The sequence below is a fragment of the Chionomys nivalis genome, chromosome 8, assembly GCF_950005125.1.
Source record: "Chionomys nivalis chromosome 8, mChiNiv1.1, whole genome shotgun sequence".
Taxonomy (NCBI): Eukaryota; Metazoa; Chordata; class Mammalia; order Rodentia; family Cricetidae; genus Chionomys; species Chionomys nivalis.
This window is the reverse complement of record NC_080093.1, coordinates 11848334-11866602: the sequence shown is the minus strand read 5'-3', so window position 1 is coordinate 11866602 and position 18269 is coordinate 11848334. Positions and strand designations below refer to the sequence as shown.

General features: G+C 41.5%; 1 protein-coding gene across 1 annotated transcript in view; it reads left to right on the top strand.

Annotated features, from left to right (window-relative positions):
• Positions 1-18269, top strand: part of Sorcs3 (sortilin related VPS10 domain containing receptor 3) — a 613376-nt gene that overhangs the window by 500731 nt on the left and 94376 nt on the right. Inside the window, exons 9-11 of the mRNA XM_057779107.1 lie at positions 4481-4660; positions 13900-14046; positions 15592-15694. Of these exons, the coding sequence (XP_057635090.1) occupies positions 4481-4660; positions 13900-14046; positions 15592-15694 (430 nt within the window). The remainder of the gene's footprint in view (positions 1-4480; positions 4661-13899; positions 14047-15591; positions 15695-18269) is intronic.

The window sequence follows — 18269 nt, the reverse complement described above, 5'->3', positions numbered from 1 at the left end:
AAATCATACAGCTGTCCTTGCTAGTGACCACCTATGCGTCAAGCCCACTTTTATATCTCTACACTTCATCTTCCTCTGTCTCTCTGGAGTTTTTGGTATAATGTCCTTTCCCCGCATCTATACGGATGCTCTTCCCATTTCTGTATGCCCTTCCTCTATCTCTTCAGTAGTAACTATTTTTATGTTCTTCTTATAATCTGTATGTTCTCTGAGTGATTTCATTCATTTTTTTAAATATTAGTGACTACTGCATGAACAGCCCCAGTCCGTATCTTACTCCCACCAAGCCCTTTACTGAACGGCCTATTCAAAGTGGATCCTCTCACCTGCCTTGTTTGAAAGGCCTGGAAATGAGCTGGTATCTGCTTTATATTCCTGGTGCCTCATCCTTCACGTCTGTTTCTTTGCATACCCCACTGTTTACTTTGTGAACTTTTGTTCTGCATGTACTCTACAGCAGATTCTTCAGAAAGTTCTAGAGAACAACAAAGTAATAAAGTAATCAACAAGAGAGTTTTGCTTCCTGGAAGCTTAGTCCAATGAGAGAGAAAGGCATTAAACAAATAATCATGTGTGATTACTTATCACTAATCACAAAGGTAATGCATGATATCTAAAATTAAAGAGGCGGGTTTGCAAGTCAGACACTGTAGGCGTGTCCCCCCATTCCCCTGAAGATATTTCCTAATATACACAGAGACAGCTTTAAGAACTTACTTCCTTAGTGCAGGACTTCACACACTTTATGTTTCCTTCCAAATAAAGGTTAGATGTTCTTCACAAAAGCCCTTGTGATTTAGCCTCTGTGCACACCTCCTATATGGGGAGATGTATAGAGCCCTAAACTTGTTTTCTTGAATGTTCCTCACTCTCACCTTTAGGTCTTTCTTTCTTTCTTTCTTTCTTTCTTTCCCCTTAAATGATTTTTTTACCTTAAAGATTTAATATTCCAGTTATCTGTTGATTTCTGTTTATCCATGAACCATTTAGAGAGAGAGAGGGTTTACATGGAATCAGAAACACGTAGTCCAAATCACTTGAAAAATCACACACTAACAAGTAAAACATGTAGGAATTGTCTTCAACCAGGTGTGACTTCACACCCCCTTCTTCTTGCTGTGATTAAGCTCTATAGCTCTGGAAGGAACTCTTAGCCTCTCTGGGACTCCATTCTGTATCATTTCATGAAGGAAACAATAGTGTGACTTTAGACCTTAGGGCTGTATATTTTCTCCTTTTCACACAGCCCCAAGGAGTATTTGGCACGTGTTCACATAGTTATTACAATTGTGTGGTTCTTTAAAGAGGACTTCGTAGGTTGAAATTGCCATGTTGCAATGTTAGAAAGTTGTGCACACCTGGTAGAACTTTTCTAAGTGATTCCCTAGGACTGTGTCTGGAAGACATGTTCAGGTTGTAAAATATAAGGCTCTCCGCTAGTCATTCTTAGTCACGATCTCAGACAGATGTGTTGAGATGCCAAGGTCAGACTGGGCATACTATCTTTTTATTCTAGCTATTTAGGAGGCAGAAGTAGGAAGGTCCTTTGAATTCAGGAATTCAAAGATAGTTTGGAGATCTTAGTCACCATCTCTATTGCTGTGATAAAAATATTCTGGTAGATGTATCTTAATGGGGGGAAAAAGGCTTGTTCTGGTTCATCATTCAAAATTGTGATGGGTAAGTCACAGGGGTTGAAGCATCTGATTACATCGGGTGCAGAGTCAAGAAGCAGAGAGCAGTAACTGTGCTCACACAGCCTACTTTCTGCTTCCTATACTATCCAGGATTCCAGCCCAGGGAATTGTGCCACCCACAGTGAGTGGGTCTTCTAATATTCATTAACCTAATCAACATGATCTTCCACTGGCATGTGCAGAGTCTGTCCCCCAGGCAAGGGAGGATAGTTCTGGAGTTAACCATCAAGATTAATCATCATACTCTGTGGTACAGTAAAGCTCCAGTCTCTTCAATGAGAAAGTAATGAAGAAACTGATGAAGATCTGTAGATCATTTTGAGATGTAGATCATCTAGTGTTATAACCTTGGCAATATGCTGTTTAGAGAGTTAGTTTCTTGATGAAATGTTAGTCATATTTCTCAGCTGAAAGACTGACAAACAAAGCACTTTTCAGGAGAACAGCATAGAATCTCAGACATGAGAGACGTTCTAGTTCCTTGTGCCTGAGGCTGAGTACCTGTTCACCAGCTGGCACAACCCCAGGATAGCGTTTACCTAATATGCCCTTCCAGCAAAGCCGGCTGCCTCTAACTCTGACCATTCCATGGTGTTCTAAGCTGTTTTCTCCTCACTCACTTTACATTAGTTTAGTTTAAAATAACTTAGCTCATTCATTTTTATGACCAAAACATCTGGGAAAACCTAGGCATTTCTATTGCACTTTTAACAGGCTAAGTGAATTTAATTCGGATTTCCTGCAGCTGCTGTTCCCCTCCTACTGGGTTCTTGGGCATTCATTCCTTACCTACACAAATGGTTTCATCACATGGATCTTAGGAGTAAAACTTCTATTTTAAATCAGTTCAGCAGGAACCTGTAATTCTATAAGATATATAAGCACAAATGAGCAAGTTAAGACTGAGTCAAGGTGACCTCTAAAGTTCAAAACTAGGGGCTCCTAAAAATGACCTCTAACAAAAGGTCTAAAATTTGATTTGCTCCTAGTTGTCCAGATCAAATGACTTCTTCCTTAATAAAATGGCGTAGGTGGTAGTGGGCACACCCCCCCACTCACACACACACTATGGTGCTGACATTGAAGACATGGTTGCTTCTTTTCACTTGTAATGGTTTCTGAGAAAGTAGGTCTAATAAAGCAGAGGTTAGACCCTGCCTGGTTATTAATTTGTTGTTGGCCTTGATTGCTGATGGTGTTGTTGCTAGGGCATTTCTTCACAGATACAAGTGTAGTTCTCCATCTGTAACCTGTTACATGGTGTATACACGGTATTTATGTATTTTGATGTCATCACTTTAAACAGATGTTTAGCCAGGCAACATATCCCCCTGAAAAATGTATATTCCTTGGTGGGGAGTTGAATATCCATCATTACACAGTGCCTAGCCATACTTGTGAGATGTTTTTTTAAAAAATATTTATTTATTTATTATGTATACAATATTCTGTCTGCGTGTATGACTGCAGGCCAGAAGAGGGCACCAGACACCATTACAGATGGTTGTGAGTCACCATATGGTTGCTGGGAATTGAACTCAGGACCTTTAGACGAGCAGGCCATGCTCTTAACCTCTGAGCCATCTCTCCAGCCCCCGTGATATTTTTTTTTTAATTATTTTTAAGTTGTGAACTATCAAATTAGATTTTAGGAATAATACAAACCAAGCTTAGAAACTAAAATAAATACAAGGTCTGTGAACTTAATGGTATCATGTGAAGAGCTCACCACAAGAAAACAGATGTATCCAGGACTGGGATCCTAATGGTGCCATGGCCATCTAAAAGCCTAGACTTGTAGTTTTCCATTGAGGCCAAACTGACATCCACAGTCATTCTTTACTTTATTGGTCACAAGTTTAAAATAACCCATTTAAAAATTATGCATTCAAATGAAACTCACCTTTCTGTTGAGTCAGACACTCAGATATCCAAAATCTGGTTTCACCATTCACTGTCCGTGTGATCTGGAGCCATTATATGAACTACAGTGTGTCTTAGTTTACTCCAGAAAATGGTAAGATCCAACTATTTCTATTGTAGGATTATTTAACTTTTAATTTAAAAAATTAAAATAGCACCTCAATATTAGGTACTTTCATTCTCACTCCTCATGGAAAAAATTAAAATTTGTGGAGATTGATGCATCTGTCAGTCATTCATCTCACAGTGCAGTGCTGACAGTAAGACCCAGGGCACTGATTTCCAGGTTGAGTGTGATTATTGTTCAAGCATAACTTCATGTCCTTTGCAGCAGACCCTCGCTCAGCTTCACTAAATAACACCCAGAACTGCTGGGCACACAGTAGATTGCTGTGGCTATGTGAGGCTAGGGGGCTAGAGGTCTAGAGCCAGGCTCGCTTGCCTCCATGCCAGCCATCGGATGCTGAAGGAAGAGGAAAACACTGCCCTGAAGGATTTAAAACCTAAGTGGAGCTCAAAATCGAGCATGGGGCCTGCTGCTCCGCATGTGTGAGGGTGCCTCTGTTAGCACTCACACTAGCTTTCGGATATAAAAATAAAAAACGAGCATGGATGAATCCCTTGAAACCACGGGAAATAATACCCTCTAAAGCCCCTTCCAGCCATCTTCCTGTCACTTAGCTAGGAACAGGAATCTTGATGCTCACGATTTACAGCCTCAGTCCAATGCAGAACTGCTTAACATTGCCTATAACTCAAGATTTCTCTCCACCATTTCACTAGTCATGGCGATGACTCCAGGTCCCAGTGGGGAGAAAGGTGTGATGATCTACCTTCTCACAGGTCTTCTGTCTCTTTAGGACATGCACATCATCAGCACAGATGAGAACCAAGTGTTTGCAGCCGTCCAAGAATGGAACCAGAATGACACGTACAACCTCTACATCTCGGACACACGCGGGATCTACTTCACTCTGGCAATGGAGAACATTAAGAGCAGCCGAGGTCTAATGGGAAACATCATTATTGAATTATATGAGGTATGGAGCCAAAATGACCCCTCTCGGGATTGACCTTTCTTTTTCATGTGCTTTAAATTTATAAGCACAAGTATTGTGATCTTGTGTTTGACCCCAGCGCTTTCATTGGCAATTGCGTTGTGAGTTAAGAGATGTAACCTCCTTGTACCCCAGTTCCAAGGAAATAAAGGCAAAGTGCTCGCCTAGTGATGACGTCATTGTGAACCTAGTGGCATGGAGTGTGAAAGGGATTGACTGTCTCTGTAAAGTCAGAGTTCTCATGTGTATGAGGCATTGAAGGCACACAGCACAGATTATGCCTTAAGTAGGCTTTCAAAACTCTGCAGAAATAATTTCTTTAAATGATGTTCATGAACACAGCTTAGAGGAAAAGAAGAAGGAATAACTGGTAAGAGAGGAAATGCCACAATAAGCTATAATGAAAAATTTGTCTTGATGTGAGTTCATTGTGTGATTATATATATGTGTGTGTGTGTGTATTTATGTGTGTATATATATGTCTCTGTGTATTATATATAAAATATATTATGTGTGTCAGCTAAAGGGCACTTTCCCCGGGAATCCCTGTGAGTACACACAGAAATCAGAGAAAAACTTAGGTATGGATCCCTCGAGACATGATGCTTCCTTATGTCTTTAAGGTTAGTGTCTAGCCTTTGACAACACTAGAGAGAGAAATGGTGAGGTGACCTGAATTATCCTAGGGATGAGATGGGCTCAGTCTTGCAGAGAGTGTGTCTTGTGTGCCAAGAACAAACGGTGACTGCTGGGTAAACCCACACTGGTTGTGATGAATGGGCTCAGTCAGCTCCGGCTGGGCCCGTGGGTAACCTGGGTGAGCTTTTCTCTGGTGGATTTCCCTGTCTACACAGCCCAGGCGGCTCTTTGGAACAGTAGCAGAAGGTTCAGTCCATGGTCCTGTGGTCTCTCCTGGTCAGTTTTTGTTCAAGTTCTGGCATCTGTTCTTGGTGTCTGAGCTGTTTGTTCACCACCTACTTTCTCCCAGATCACTACTACCCTTGCATCCCATTCCCAACTTCATGTCTTATGTTTTAAGTTTCTTCATATTTCACCAAGTCAGGTTAGGACTGTCCACATCTGCACAAATGGTTCACGCCCAACTTATCACATGCTATATTCCCAAAGTAAGCTGAATCTCCTTCCTCTAGCAACCATCATCTGTCAGCCGCAGCGTAGGCAGCGATGAGAGCTTCTGTGATCCTCTGTCATCCATGCTGGGACGTCCACTGCCTTTGTCTTACGCAAGTCTAAAAAGATTCTCTTTAACAACGAAGTTATTTAAGGGAATGTGTATGTGGAAGACTGGTAGCAAAGTCTAAAGGGCATAGATAAATTTGGCAAACTCGCATTCTCTTAATTAATCAGGAGACAGAAGTCTACCTTTGTTATTAGTAAGTAGTAAGTTATGTCTTGAGGTATGGTTTAGAAGAATATCCCTAGGAATTAGGCCATTCCAGCTTCCTGTTTGTACAAGGAAGACTGTAAGGATAATTATTCATGCCCCTGTGGTCTGACACAAAAAGAAAAGTATAGACATTGCTGCAGATGACCTCATAGTTAAGAAATATAAGTCCCATCTGGAAACCATAGTGTTCATTTCTAATCTCAAAACTCCATTGAGATAAGAGGATCATGAGTTCAAGTTCAGGCTAGGCTACATAGAGAAAACCTAAATAAATTGATAATAAATGATAGATAGATAGATAGATAGATAGATAGATAGATAGATAGATAGATAGATAGAAAAAGAAAGATAGGCCGGGCGGTGGTGGCGCACGCCTTTAATCCCAGCAGAAGCAGGTGGATCTCTGTGAGTTTGAGGTCAGCCTGGTCTACAAGAGCTAGTTCCAGGACAGGAACCAAAAGCTACGGAGAAACCCTGTCTCGAAAATCCAAAAAAAAAAAAAAAAAAAGAAAAAGAAAGAAATAAATAAAGATAGATAGATAGATAGATAGATAGATAGATAGATAGATAGATAGACAAAAGCAAAAAGGAAGAAATCACTGCACTTCTGTTGTTCTTTATGTGATGGGTGAGTCTGCCAGTGCTGTTCATTCGCTAAGACAAGGAGCTCGTGTCTCCGTGGTATTTTATTACCTTGAGATGCTGTTGGACATGAATCAGCATGAAGAATATGCCCAGGTCCGTGTAATTTTTCTTACTATTGAAGTTAGGCTTGCTTGCATTTCAGTATCACTTATCAATATAAAAGTATACTTTTATAGAGAAGAAAGTTATACTAGGCAAGGCAACATCTTTAAAGAAAGCTCTCTGAATTTGCTCTCCACTCAATTTTATCACAGCTAATTGTATGATACACAGCTCATGATGAGCTGTGTATGCCTGGTTCTTTTTCTTAGGGTGGCCCATTTTCCAATCAGTCCCACCAGGACCCTCTGGAGGAAGTAGTGGTGAACGTTGTTCCATCCCAAATGTTAAGAATGGTATGAACCAAGGGCTAGACAGACAGGTTACATTTTTGATAAAGTGTGTTAGCCATCCTAATTGTACAGAATAATACTTGTCAGGAACATGGGTGAGAATTGGATAATTGATTAGGTTTCAGATTCTAGAAGGCATTTAATAATAAGTGAATAAATTGGAGCCTGACATTATCTAGACTATGACCATATTGAAGAGTTTTAATGGATGGTGCTGTTTTGCACCCAGAGATACAGTCTGTGGTTTGCAGATAAAGCTCGATTTAATTGGTCTCTAGGGGTCATTAGGATTTAACCTTCTTCACTGGAGATTCTTATAAACAGATAGTGAGAATGGGAACCATATGGCCAGTTAGCAAAGAGAATATATTTCTTTCGGACTTCAAGTGCCCTTGAGTAATGCAGATGGGGAAAGCAGTAAATTTCATGTATAATCCAACTAAATGCGTACACTTGAACCAAATGTGTGTTGTCCAGTGACAAGAGGCCTGATGTGTAAGGACAATCTACTTGACAAATACAGGTGATCCTACCAGGGTAAAGACCAGGGTCTTGGCACCAAGGTTCCTTGGAGATGGTAGGAGCCTACTCTACTGAATTTCCGCTCACCAGAAAGGGCTGACACAATTTTGAGGACTCATCTTGTGTGGTAATCTGCAGCTAGAGACGTTCTCTTGCTTAAATTATTCTCTCATTCGAACTTCAAAGTACAATATTTCCATTGCTATAGTTGTGTAGAGGAGAAAATAGTGTTTGATGGTAAGATAAACATGGGTTTCTCCTGCGAGGTGCCAACAGCCCACTTCTTTAACAAGGCTGCTGTTCACAATGAACCAGTTGAATGCAATATTTTGAGAGTGATTTTTACTTATATTTGAACATTTTTTCCTACAGTCTAGCATTGTAGATTTTTCATATTCCTAGAAATAAACTACATTTCCATTTAGTTATTCTCCACTAATAAATGATAAAAAAAATTCCCTCAAATATCCATTCCAACACCAACAGTTGTACTAAGAGTTCTTGGTCTGATGAATCTTTTTGATGTTCCCCAGATATTAAGTATTCAACTTATGATTCCTTACACTGACATAGGAGTAGCAGCTGTGTCTTAGACCAGAACCATAGCTATAATAAATGCATAACTGATAATCTGGCATGGTGGTAACACCTTCAAATCCACTCTTTGGGAGGGAGGCCTATACCAGTGAGTCTAAGGCAAGTCTGATCTCCATAGAAAGCTTCAGGCCAGCCAGGGCTATATAATGAGACATGGTCTCCAAAGACATAACCCAGAAGCTATAAATAGACTTCAAAATTATTATGATAAATTTTTTTAAAATAAAAAATGAGCAGATGAAGTTAATTGTAGAAATGCATTCAATTTCAGTAAAAATGTATCCAAAATATTTGCTTCGCATATACTCAAGATAAAAAGTACTCATGAGAAATTTTATAATTTTTATACCGAGTCTGAAAACTCCAGGCTATATTTCATACTTACAACCCACCTCAAATCATGTACATTGTTTTACCAGAAGTAGTTGATGTGTAGTAGTTTCATAATTTGTATATTAGGTAAAGGAGAGTCACATACATATGAATAAACTGGGCCAATAGCCAAATTGATATCAATTCAAATTACCATTGATTAAAACTAACTAAAATGCAAGCAGTCTCTTACTCTCACTAGCTAGCTAGCTACACCCCTAAGAACCATATTGAGTCAGTGGCTCCCATGGTGGATCTTACAGACCAAAAGCACAGACACAGTGTTGTTTGTTTCCCTTTATAGTAGGCATTGTTCCCTAAGGTGACTATGAAATTACAGGGTGCCATAGAAATGAACGACTTAGCTCACATCACACAACTAGGACACCTGGATGCTACATTCAAAAGAATCCATGTTTGTCTGGCTAACGTATCAGACTTTCCCTCTAAACGTTGTGCCTTTTATAGTTCTTAGAAAAGAGATATGATTTATATGCAATAAAACATACGCTCTTTGGGATATGGTTCTATGGGTTTTGATGGGTACATGTAGTTGTTTAACTAACTTCACCACCAAGATGTGGGAGAAATTCATTCCCAAGAATTTTCTCTTCAATGCCCTATGATCATTGAAACATACTCAACACTTGTACCAACCTTTACCACTGAGAAACATCTACTTGGCTTTTAGTCTCGCTTGCCTTTTGTAGAATGACACTTGCTGGACTCTAACTTGTAAGCTTTGGAGTCGGGCTTCCCTTGTCTTAGAAGAATGCACCTGACAGTCACCTGAAGTGCATCAGCACACACTGTGAAGTCCACAGCACACACTGTGAAGTGCATCAGCGAATGTTCATGTTTATTGCCGAGTAGCATTCCTTTCTGTGAGGGTGCTCCAGTTATTATTCATCAGTTGAAGAGCAATTAGGTCGCTTCCAGTTTTGTGTGATTGTGATTAACATCTATAAAGATCCACGTGAACATTACCTTTTAGTTTTCATGTATGAGTAAACACTTACAGGTAGGGTTGCCAAATTAAATATAAATATATGTTCATGAAAATCCATCCAAGTGCTTCTAAAGTGGCAGTTCATTTTGAGAGCCTGAGTGTTGTCATTGCTTCATACATTCTTCAATACTAGGTTTTGTAAGGTGTGTGGGTGTGTGTGCGTGCGCACACGTGCGTGTGCTCACGTGCATTTAACCACTCTGATTATAGCCTGGATGACGTATCATTGGAGGATCAATTTTTCACTTCTGTAGTAACTTCTGAACTCCATATACATGGACGGATAAACTGTAACACTTTGAGTGAGCCCCAGTGTCCCATTTTTCTACCTATTTATTGACATTTCTTGGCTTTACCTGTGCCTAGTGCCTCCCTCCATCCTATCTGCTGTTATAACCTTCAGTGACCATTCCTGGTCCAGATGGACAGCTGCTTATGAACTCCACAGGGACTGTTTTCCTGCACTGACCTTGGTCAGCCCCTTCTTGTAGCTCTGATACTAAGGACAGCCCACGGCAGATCATGCTAATTGCTTTTTCTCAGCAGATCCCTAGTTTCCTTGCCCTCAGTCCTAGGGACATGACCAGCAGATGACCGTACCACCTGGATACCATGATCTGCCAAGGTACCTGCAGTCACTGTCCCTCTGCACCTCAATCTGATTCCCAGAGGGAAAGTGAGCCTTGCCAACCTGCTACTATTGCATTAACTTTTCCTGGGTGATGAAACCAAATGTGTGTTCACCTCAGATACAGCAGCAAACATAAGAGTTCACCAAACCTCAACTTGGAGAACTGGTGTGTTTACAGCCCCAGTGAAAGGTTAGTTCCAGGAGCAGGAGTGATCCCTGAAACAGTTGCATCCCCACAAATCTCCACTCCATCACAGCATCGTGGAGTCAGCCTTTCCCTTCTTATGCACCTCAGCATCTTCCAAGGCCACTTGCACGTATGGGAGGGTGGGAAGGAATCATGCTGCTGTCCCAGCTGATTGTCTCGCGACCCTTTTCTTCTCTTTCTACCAGGGTTTGTCTGTAGGCTGCTAACATTGCAATACACCTAGCTATTTTTGTGTTGTTCTCAATTAGTTGCCATGGCTACCTAGCCTTGGAAATCTTTACTCTAAGATGGTGATCACGTTATACACAAAGAATAAAGCTGTGCTACACCAGACACTTGTCCCCTTTTGTGGGCACCCATCTCATGCTTCTCAGTAGACTTCCAAGAACACCAGCAGCAGCCACACTAATGATTTCCTCCTGCAATGGGAGAAAAAAAAAACATTTAAAGCTAATGGGACACTAAGTGGCTCCTCAGACAAAGAACAGAAGCATGTATCTCATTTCTTAATTCTGTTATACTCCATGCGGTGAGCCTAAGAAGTACTGAGGGTCCCTTCGTGTCACAGAGTGTCCACACATATGTCTCCAAATAAATAGATGTGGACATGATTATTCGGATGTAGAATGAATATATATTAGAAGTTGGGCTGCAACCAAACATTGAAAGTTATTGTCCTGAAAAAACACAGTGGCTAAGTGTCCTTCAAACTGATGTCCATTTCTTCATATAAGACACGATGCCGAAAATCCTCCCCAAAATGATGTGCAGACTGTGAACCATTGCCACACAAATGGCATGGACTGTGGTGTTTCAGGACAACAGGGAGATGGCTGTGACATTGTGCCCAGCTTCAGGGAACATGTTCAGGACTATTTCAAGAGATTTCCATGGAAATAACTCTTTTGCTCTAACTTTTGGTCTCTATTCTCTTGGTTTTGACTGAGAGAATTTTCTGTGCGCCTCGTAGAAATTGCCAGTTCTGGTGATGGGTAGTGCTCTCATGGGAGAAATGGAATAAACATTTTCCTGTGTGTTTTCACATACCTGTTTGCATGCAAAGATGTCACAGACACTTCACAGGAATGGGTGGTCCTGGACCCAGAGTCAGACCTGCTGATATTCTTCTAGGAAGTAGGAAGCAGTAAGGTCCTGAGCCTGAGTTGCCAGAGGGTAACTGATTTAAGACAGAGTTCCCTCGCAGACTAGCAATGATGGTACCAGCTCTGTGACCAAAGAGAACACCAGAAAGGGCTTCCCTTTAGTAGGAGTATTTACGGGGCATAAAGCAAAATTCTGTTCTCTGGGGGAATTCAAGGCAGCCAGGTTGAATCAGTACGTTTTGCAGTGGACTTTAAAGAACAAGCTTCAAGTCTAGAGGCTAGAGAGGTGTTGTGCAGTACTGAGGATAATACTTCAAATCCTAGTACAAAATAACAACACAGGTACCAAGGAATTATCTACAATCCAGCTTTCAAGGGATCTGGTGCCCTTTTCGGGCTTAGTCACACACTCCCACCCATAATCTATCACACACATACAAATAAGTAAATGAAACGAGCCTTAAAAATATTCCCAGGCTGCCTGGGTAGGTATAAGAGCCGAGTATTTCTGAAATGAGACAGGAAGAGTACTGCTAGGGACCCATGCCACCTGCACATGGAGCCCGGCATCCCGTCTCCATTTCTCTCCCCCACCTTCATCCTGCTCAAGGTTGCAGTCCAGTCATGGGTTCTGTCCATCACTGACTCATTGTGAACTTCCTCTGACGCTGCCCTTCCCTGATGATTCTAGTGTCCTCCGGACATTCCCTCTCCATCTGTTTGAGGCTTTTTTGTTTATCTTATTTGAATTGGCATTCTCTAAGGCCAGCCAGGTTACTACAAAAATAAATTTAAAAAAGCCCTTAGTTCATCAACTAAAGTATGTCATTTTGGAGAAGCAAAGAAAAGGGAAAAAAACCTCAACCCGCCTCTGTGAAACTTCTCCTTTCCTCCCATGGTGTTCCTTCAGAGCTGTAGTGAATTTCAATTAACTATGGTCCTTAGAGAATGGCGGATAAGTGAAATTAGAACTTCAGCACATCAGTATTGTTGGGTGTGTTAGTTACTTTTCTTGTTGGTGTAACCAATACCTAGCAAATGTAATTTGAAGGAATGGCTATGTTGGCACAGAGTTTGAGGGTATAGTACTTCACAGTGGGCGAGTCAGAGCAGCAGAAGGGTGAAGTGGCTGGTCACATGTGTCTCTTGTCTGGAAGATGAAATAGATTATTAATGATAATCTAGCTTCCTCCTTTTTAATCAGTTTGGGTCCCCAGTCCATGGAATGGCACAGCCTTCTGTTCAGGATGGAACTTACTTCCTCTCTTAAATCTTTTGGAAACACTCTCAAACGTATACTCAGAGGTGTCTTTCCACGGGGATGCTAAATCCAGTCCATCTGACAATCAAAATAATCCAGCAATCCTGCCATTCAACAATGTGTGTGTGTGTGTGAATGTGTGTGTGTGTACAGCTCTCAGTTGGATGCACATATGCAACATACAAGCACACCCCCCACACAAAACTATTTTGTTTTCAATACACACTATCTTATTTATCACACACATTCACAGCTTCTTTATGGTTTATCTTTGGAATATGCTGATAATTACAAGAATCTTTTTCCGTTACAGGACGTTATCATTTTAAGAATCTGTTCACCTTTCCAGCATGTAGAGCAGCAGTTTAAGTGGAATTTGTACTTAGCCTAGAGTGCATGTAATTGATGAATCAACTCTAGCTACTTGTTTTAATGTTGTGCTCTTTATTCCTTCAAAATACCAAGGGCATGAAAGTCCCAGTACATTAGGAACTCTGGCAAGAGCCCTGCATTATCTCACAGGACCTTTGTCAGCCAACTAGGGAAAAGAAGAGAAACCACCAATTTTAAAGTCATCTAAAGATAATATGTGAATTACCTGAAGTCATAGAGTGAGCTAGAGGCATGCACTAATATCAGCTCTCAGTGCTGGAGCATCTGCCGCATAATGTCTGCCCTATTTCTAAGAGGCAAAGTGGGCTGCCCCCACAAAGGGTGATGTCAAACACGTGGAATTGTTTGTGCTAAACCAGCTGCCTCTGGAAGGGGTCAATCCTTTGATTGTTATCAGGGGGACTGCTGATAATTAATTAAAGATAATATTCTACAGAACAAAGAACAAAGACAGGCAAAGTGGGGGAAATCTTATGGGTAAGGGGTGTGTGTGTAGAAATTTGGTGTAGGGTGCAAAGGTGAAGAGGGACTTTGGGGAATATGACATTCCTTACTGTGTTCCTTTTCTTCTTCTGTACCCCTCATACCTGGTGGAAGATGCTGGTGATTCTTTCAGGGTTTCTCCAAGGCTACCGTCATTTTTGCCCAACGTGGTTCTCCATCTCTCACCTTTTTCCTAGGTAGCAGGTATCAAGGGCATATTCCTGGCAAACAAGAAGGTGGATGACCAGGTGAAGACTTACATCACTTACAACAAAGGCAGGGATTGGCGACTACTCCAAGCTCCAGATGTGGACCTGAGAGGAAGCCCAGTGCACTGCTTACTGGTCAGTTATCATGTCCCATGTGGAGTTCTCAGGGCAGGTTGCTTCCATGGGGCTACTGCTTCAAGGTGTCCTTCCAGTATTATATCTTAAGAACTTGATCTTGATGAAATGTTGGAAGAACAGACCACTACACCAACTGTATGGAACACTCCGTGGATTGCATAGTTTTCATTTAGAATAGGCAATGTCTTACAACTGATGTTAAAATGAAGTGGAGAATGAGCCTGCACTTATTAGTAAACGGTCCCACATAGCACTCAGTAGGGCTAACCCATCTGTTAACTGCTAGTTTGTTCAGTGCTGAACTGTTGTCAGAGTAAACAAAGATTACTTTGAAAACCCAGGATGCTCAGAAAGGACCATCTACACAGGATGACCAGTTAACCTTTTAGCTTTTGAGGATCCTTGCTATGCAGAATATTGAGGCAGGCAGTGTGGAGGAAACGGTGTTGTAAGATGATGTCTCTGCCCCAAGGCACCTCAACTTAAAGTAGTGAGGAAAGATAATTAATAATAACACAGCCATCAGTTCCCTGATAGTAAACGCTTACACCAGAAGCCATTCTAAGATCTCAGATATGAGACTGTGTTTATCCTCAGCTAAAAGTTGTCTTCTGCCATGTATGGAAAGAGATGCATCAGCCAGGTGCCTTCTAGACACTGTGTTAAAATCTAGAGATGTAGTCAAGTCTAGGTCAGGCAGAGCCACCATCGTTTTATAATTTTAAGTCCAGTTCCACACTTTGGTGCATTTAGTGTTTGTGTGGCTTTGGTTTGGATACAAGGGATACCACACAAATGGCTGCCTACCCACTGGAACAGTTCACAGAAACATTGGTTGATTTATTCTCTATTTGCTACTACACCTCAGTGATGGCTCATCTTACTCTCTTCATCTAATTTTCTCTGTATCTCAGTGTGTCTTTCATCATAGTTCTTTTCATTCTGTAGACTGAGCTCTATATATTCTCACACCCCTTTTATACTGGGCATAGGAAAGGGTATGGAAAACAGTTTAGTGTCCAGTGAATTTTCGATAATGTCTTAAATTATTTTAAGTATAATTCTATGCAGGATCAAAATATACAAATAAACAGAATTAGACTACAGCTTAAGAAACTAGTTGAGGACCTAGACTACATCATGCAGCTTCCTCCCTTCATTCTCCCTGGGGGCCCCTTAGAGCTCTAATAGGCAGGATTTGATGGTTACCAACAGTTCGGGAAGGACATTTGTCATCTTTTGTTAAAGAAAGAACTAGGGGCCTCTTAAAGCTAACCATGAATTAGACCTTGAAGGCTAAATTGACTGCAGAAAAGGGGAGCAGACATTTGATATTGAATGAGAGCAAGAGAGGAAGAAATTGTGATACTTGGGGCAACTTCTAAAGTGCGGTACCGGGTGCATCAGACAGATGGGTCTGAAGTTCAGGATCCAAACCGTTGCTGTTCCCAGATGATTCCTTCTGCAAGCCCCTCCTCTATTGCAGAGGTGAGGGTATGGCCGGACTTTCCTGGAATGAAATGATTTTCTTCTTTCTTTTAGCCCTTCTGTTCTTTACACCTGCATCTGCAGCTCTCTGAAAACCCATATTCCTCTGGAAGAATCTCTAGCAAGGACACAGCCCCCGGACTTGTGGTGGCCACAGGTAAGGGATGTTCCCTGGGCTTTTTCCTCACCAACAGCTTCTGGGATAAGGTTTGTAGCTTATGTGTGGGTCATGGGTTCTTCTGAGCATTAGATGGAAAGTCCCCCGAAAATGAGCAAGATTCCTCTGTTCTCAAAGCTCTTCATCAAAAACTAGGTTCCAAAGAGCCTTAGACAGGCTTAGCTCCTAGGTTAATTCTTCCTGCCCCAGTCCCAGAGCAGTCCTCTGAGGCTAGTGAAAGGTTAGCATTCCTGTCAGAGTCTGCTGACTCATCAGAGTGCAGCCGGGAATTCTCAGTCTGAGAAAGCATGCAGTAAGAACTTCCCAGCTCTCCAAATAGCAGGTAGGGCAGTTTTCTCTTCCCACAGAAGATACTTTACAGAGGCTTTCACCCCAGAGCTCCTTTTAATCAGGAGGTCTCTGGCACATGTGAAGGTTTGTTTACATGTGATTAAGCACTTGGCAGAGAGCCTGGGGGAAAGGGCAGAAAAACTTCAGGTTGCATTGTTGGAGCCACTGTCCACTGAACATCAATCAGAAGTGACGATAAAACAGCTCTCAGATGAAAACAGAGTCTCTGGGGGATGTGCCTTGATTAATATGCGTTTGATTTGAATACATCTTTTCAGGAATACATTGTTGGCGTAAAGCAAGACCGGCTTCTAATCTTAGAACTTACAGCTCTGCTGTCAGGTAGCTTTTTTCCCCCTTTCTCTAATGAAAGCAGATAAATTCACTGTGACTTTCCGAGGATACATTGTTCTTCACCAATCCAACACTTGTATCTGAATCTCCTGTTCTTCTAGACATGGATTCTATCTCCAAAGCCTCAATCCAATGAACTTTCAATCACTAACAGCCTTCAAGCACTTTAATCAGCCTGACGGCTGCTACAGCTTGCTGCTATCACAGGCAGCTTCTCTTCAATAAGCGTGGACAAGATCGAGCATGACTAAGTAACACTATTCTCTGCAGCAGCACCGGACAGTAAGATGAGTGTAGGTTCTCTCACTCTGTCCCTAGCTTGGAGAGTGATAGCCACACCCATAGTCCACGCGAGGTAGTTTTTCAAGGTCAGGGACCCTTAACCTATCTGCCTCTCATCAAAGTCTACAGAAACCCAAATGCTAAAGCAGATGCTATACAGGGAAAGAGTGGTCATTCAGTGCTTAGATGCTTCTGATGATAGCCAGGTGTTGCTCAAAAACTCTGAACTTTTGTGTTCTGATTAGCAAAGTGGAGACAATGATGCTAACAGAGCTGAATTGTAGGCTGCATGAAGGAATGAATTTCAAATGCTTCCAAACACTCAGGACATATTGGCTGCTCTGCTTAAGACACCTACCATCACCCTGTATCTTTGACATTAAAGCTGTGCTTGCATCAGAAGAAGGAAGTTTTTCTCCTCCAATAGGAGCCATAATTATATGCATACATTATGCATGCAGTGAAATCCAGGAATGCTGTCATCCAGCTCTCTAAGCTGAACTCTGGCACTTACTCGACTTGCATTTGGTTTAGTTTTTTTAACTTCTGAGCTTCATGTCCTCATCTATAAAACAGAACTTGTTATCTTCCTTAGGAAGATACTTCAAGAATAGAGCGAGAAGACCATGCTTATAAGACTGGGAAAAATACTCAGAGTAGGTAAGATGGTGTTGACCACACACACTTCTAAGTTAGTCTACTCTTATGTCTTTAATGAGTTAGCAGACATTCAGAAATTAAATATTTATTTTTGAATATTTAATCATGTTCTCATAATTTATCAATTACCTTCCCTTGCCCACAAACTCCTGAGGCTTCTTGCCAGCCATGGAGCATCAGGAGAGCTAAGATATAGATGTCAAGACCTTGAACTAGCATCCCGACTTCTACTTCCTCATGCCTAGCTTACTTTGCTGGCCTGGTTTCTGTGGGAGATAATTTTCCATCAGGAAAACAATTGGTAAGTCACTATTGTGCAAGATAGGGGGAATGTCCTTTAGATATCTTCCTTATATTTATACCCCTATGCCTGTTATCTACCTGAAGATAGATCCGGGACCTGACTTCCACTTTCCCTATTCACATCCTCTTTCCATAGTGACCTGAGAACCAGCCTCAAGGAAGCTGTGGATGAATGTATGCCTTGAGATTCCTTTCTACCTCTTATTGAGGATATCTCTGGAGAATTTGGTGGTTATTTTCAGTAAGCAGAAGCATTAGAGTTCCCAATATCTAGACTATTGTCTCCCACTGCTAGTGAAGAATTTACATCCTTATAGCTCAGACCACCTTACACTGTGAGCATGTTCCTTGATAATATAGCAATGGGAAAGATGAGACAATGACAGTCCCCTTCAATTTACACATTCTGAAACAGAGGGCAAGAAGGAAGCAGCATCATACCCAAGCCCACTCTCCTTCTCACTCTAGAATAGTAGTTAATCTTGTAACGATCAAACACCAGTCCGCAAGCCCCTAACTGTGCCACCTCCATGGCACCTGTGCCCTGCTTCCTATAAACTTCAATTGTCCATACCTGGTGTTGCCCCACTTGTCTATTCAGTTGCTTTTCTGCTATCACTAGGAG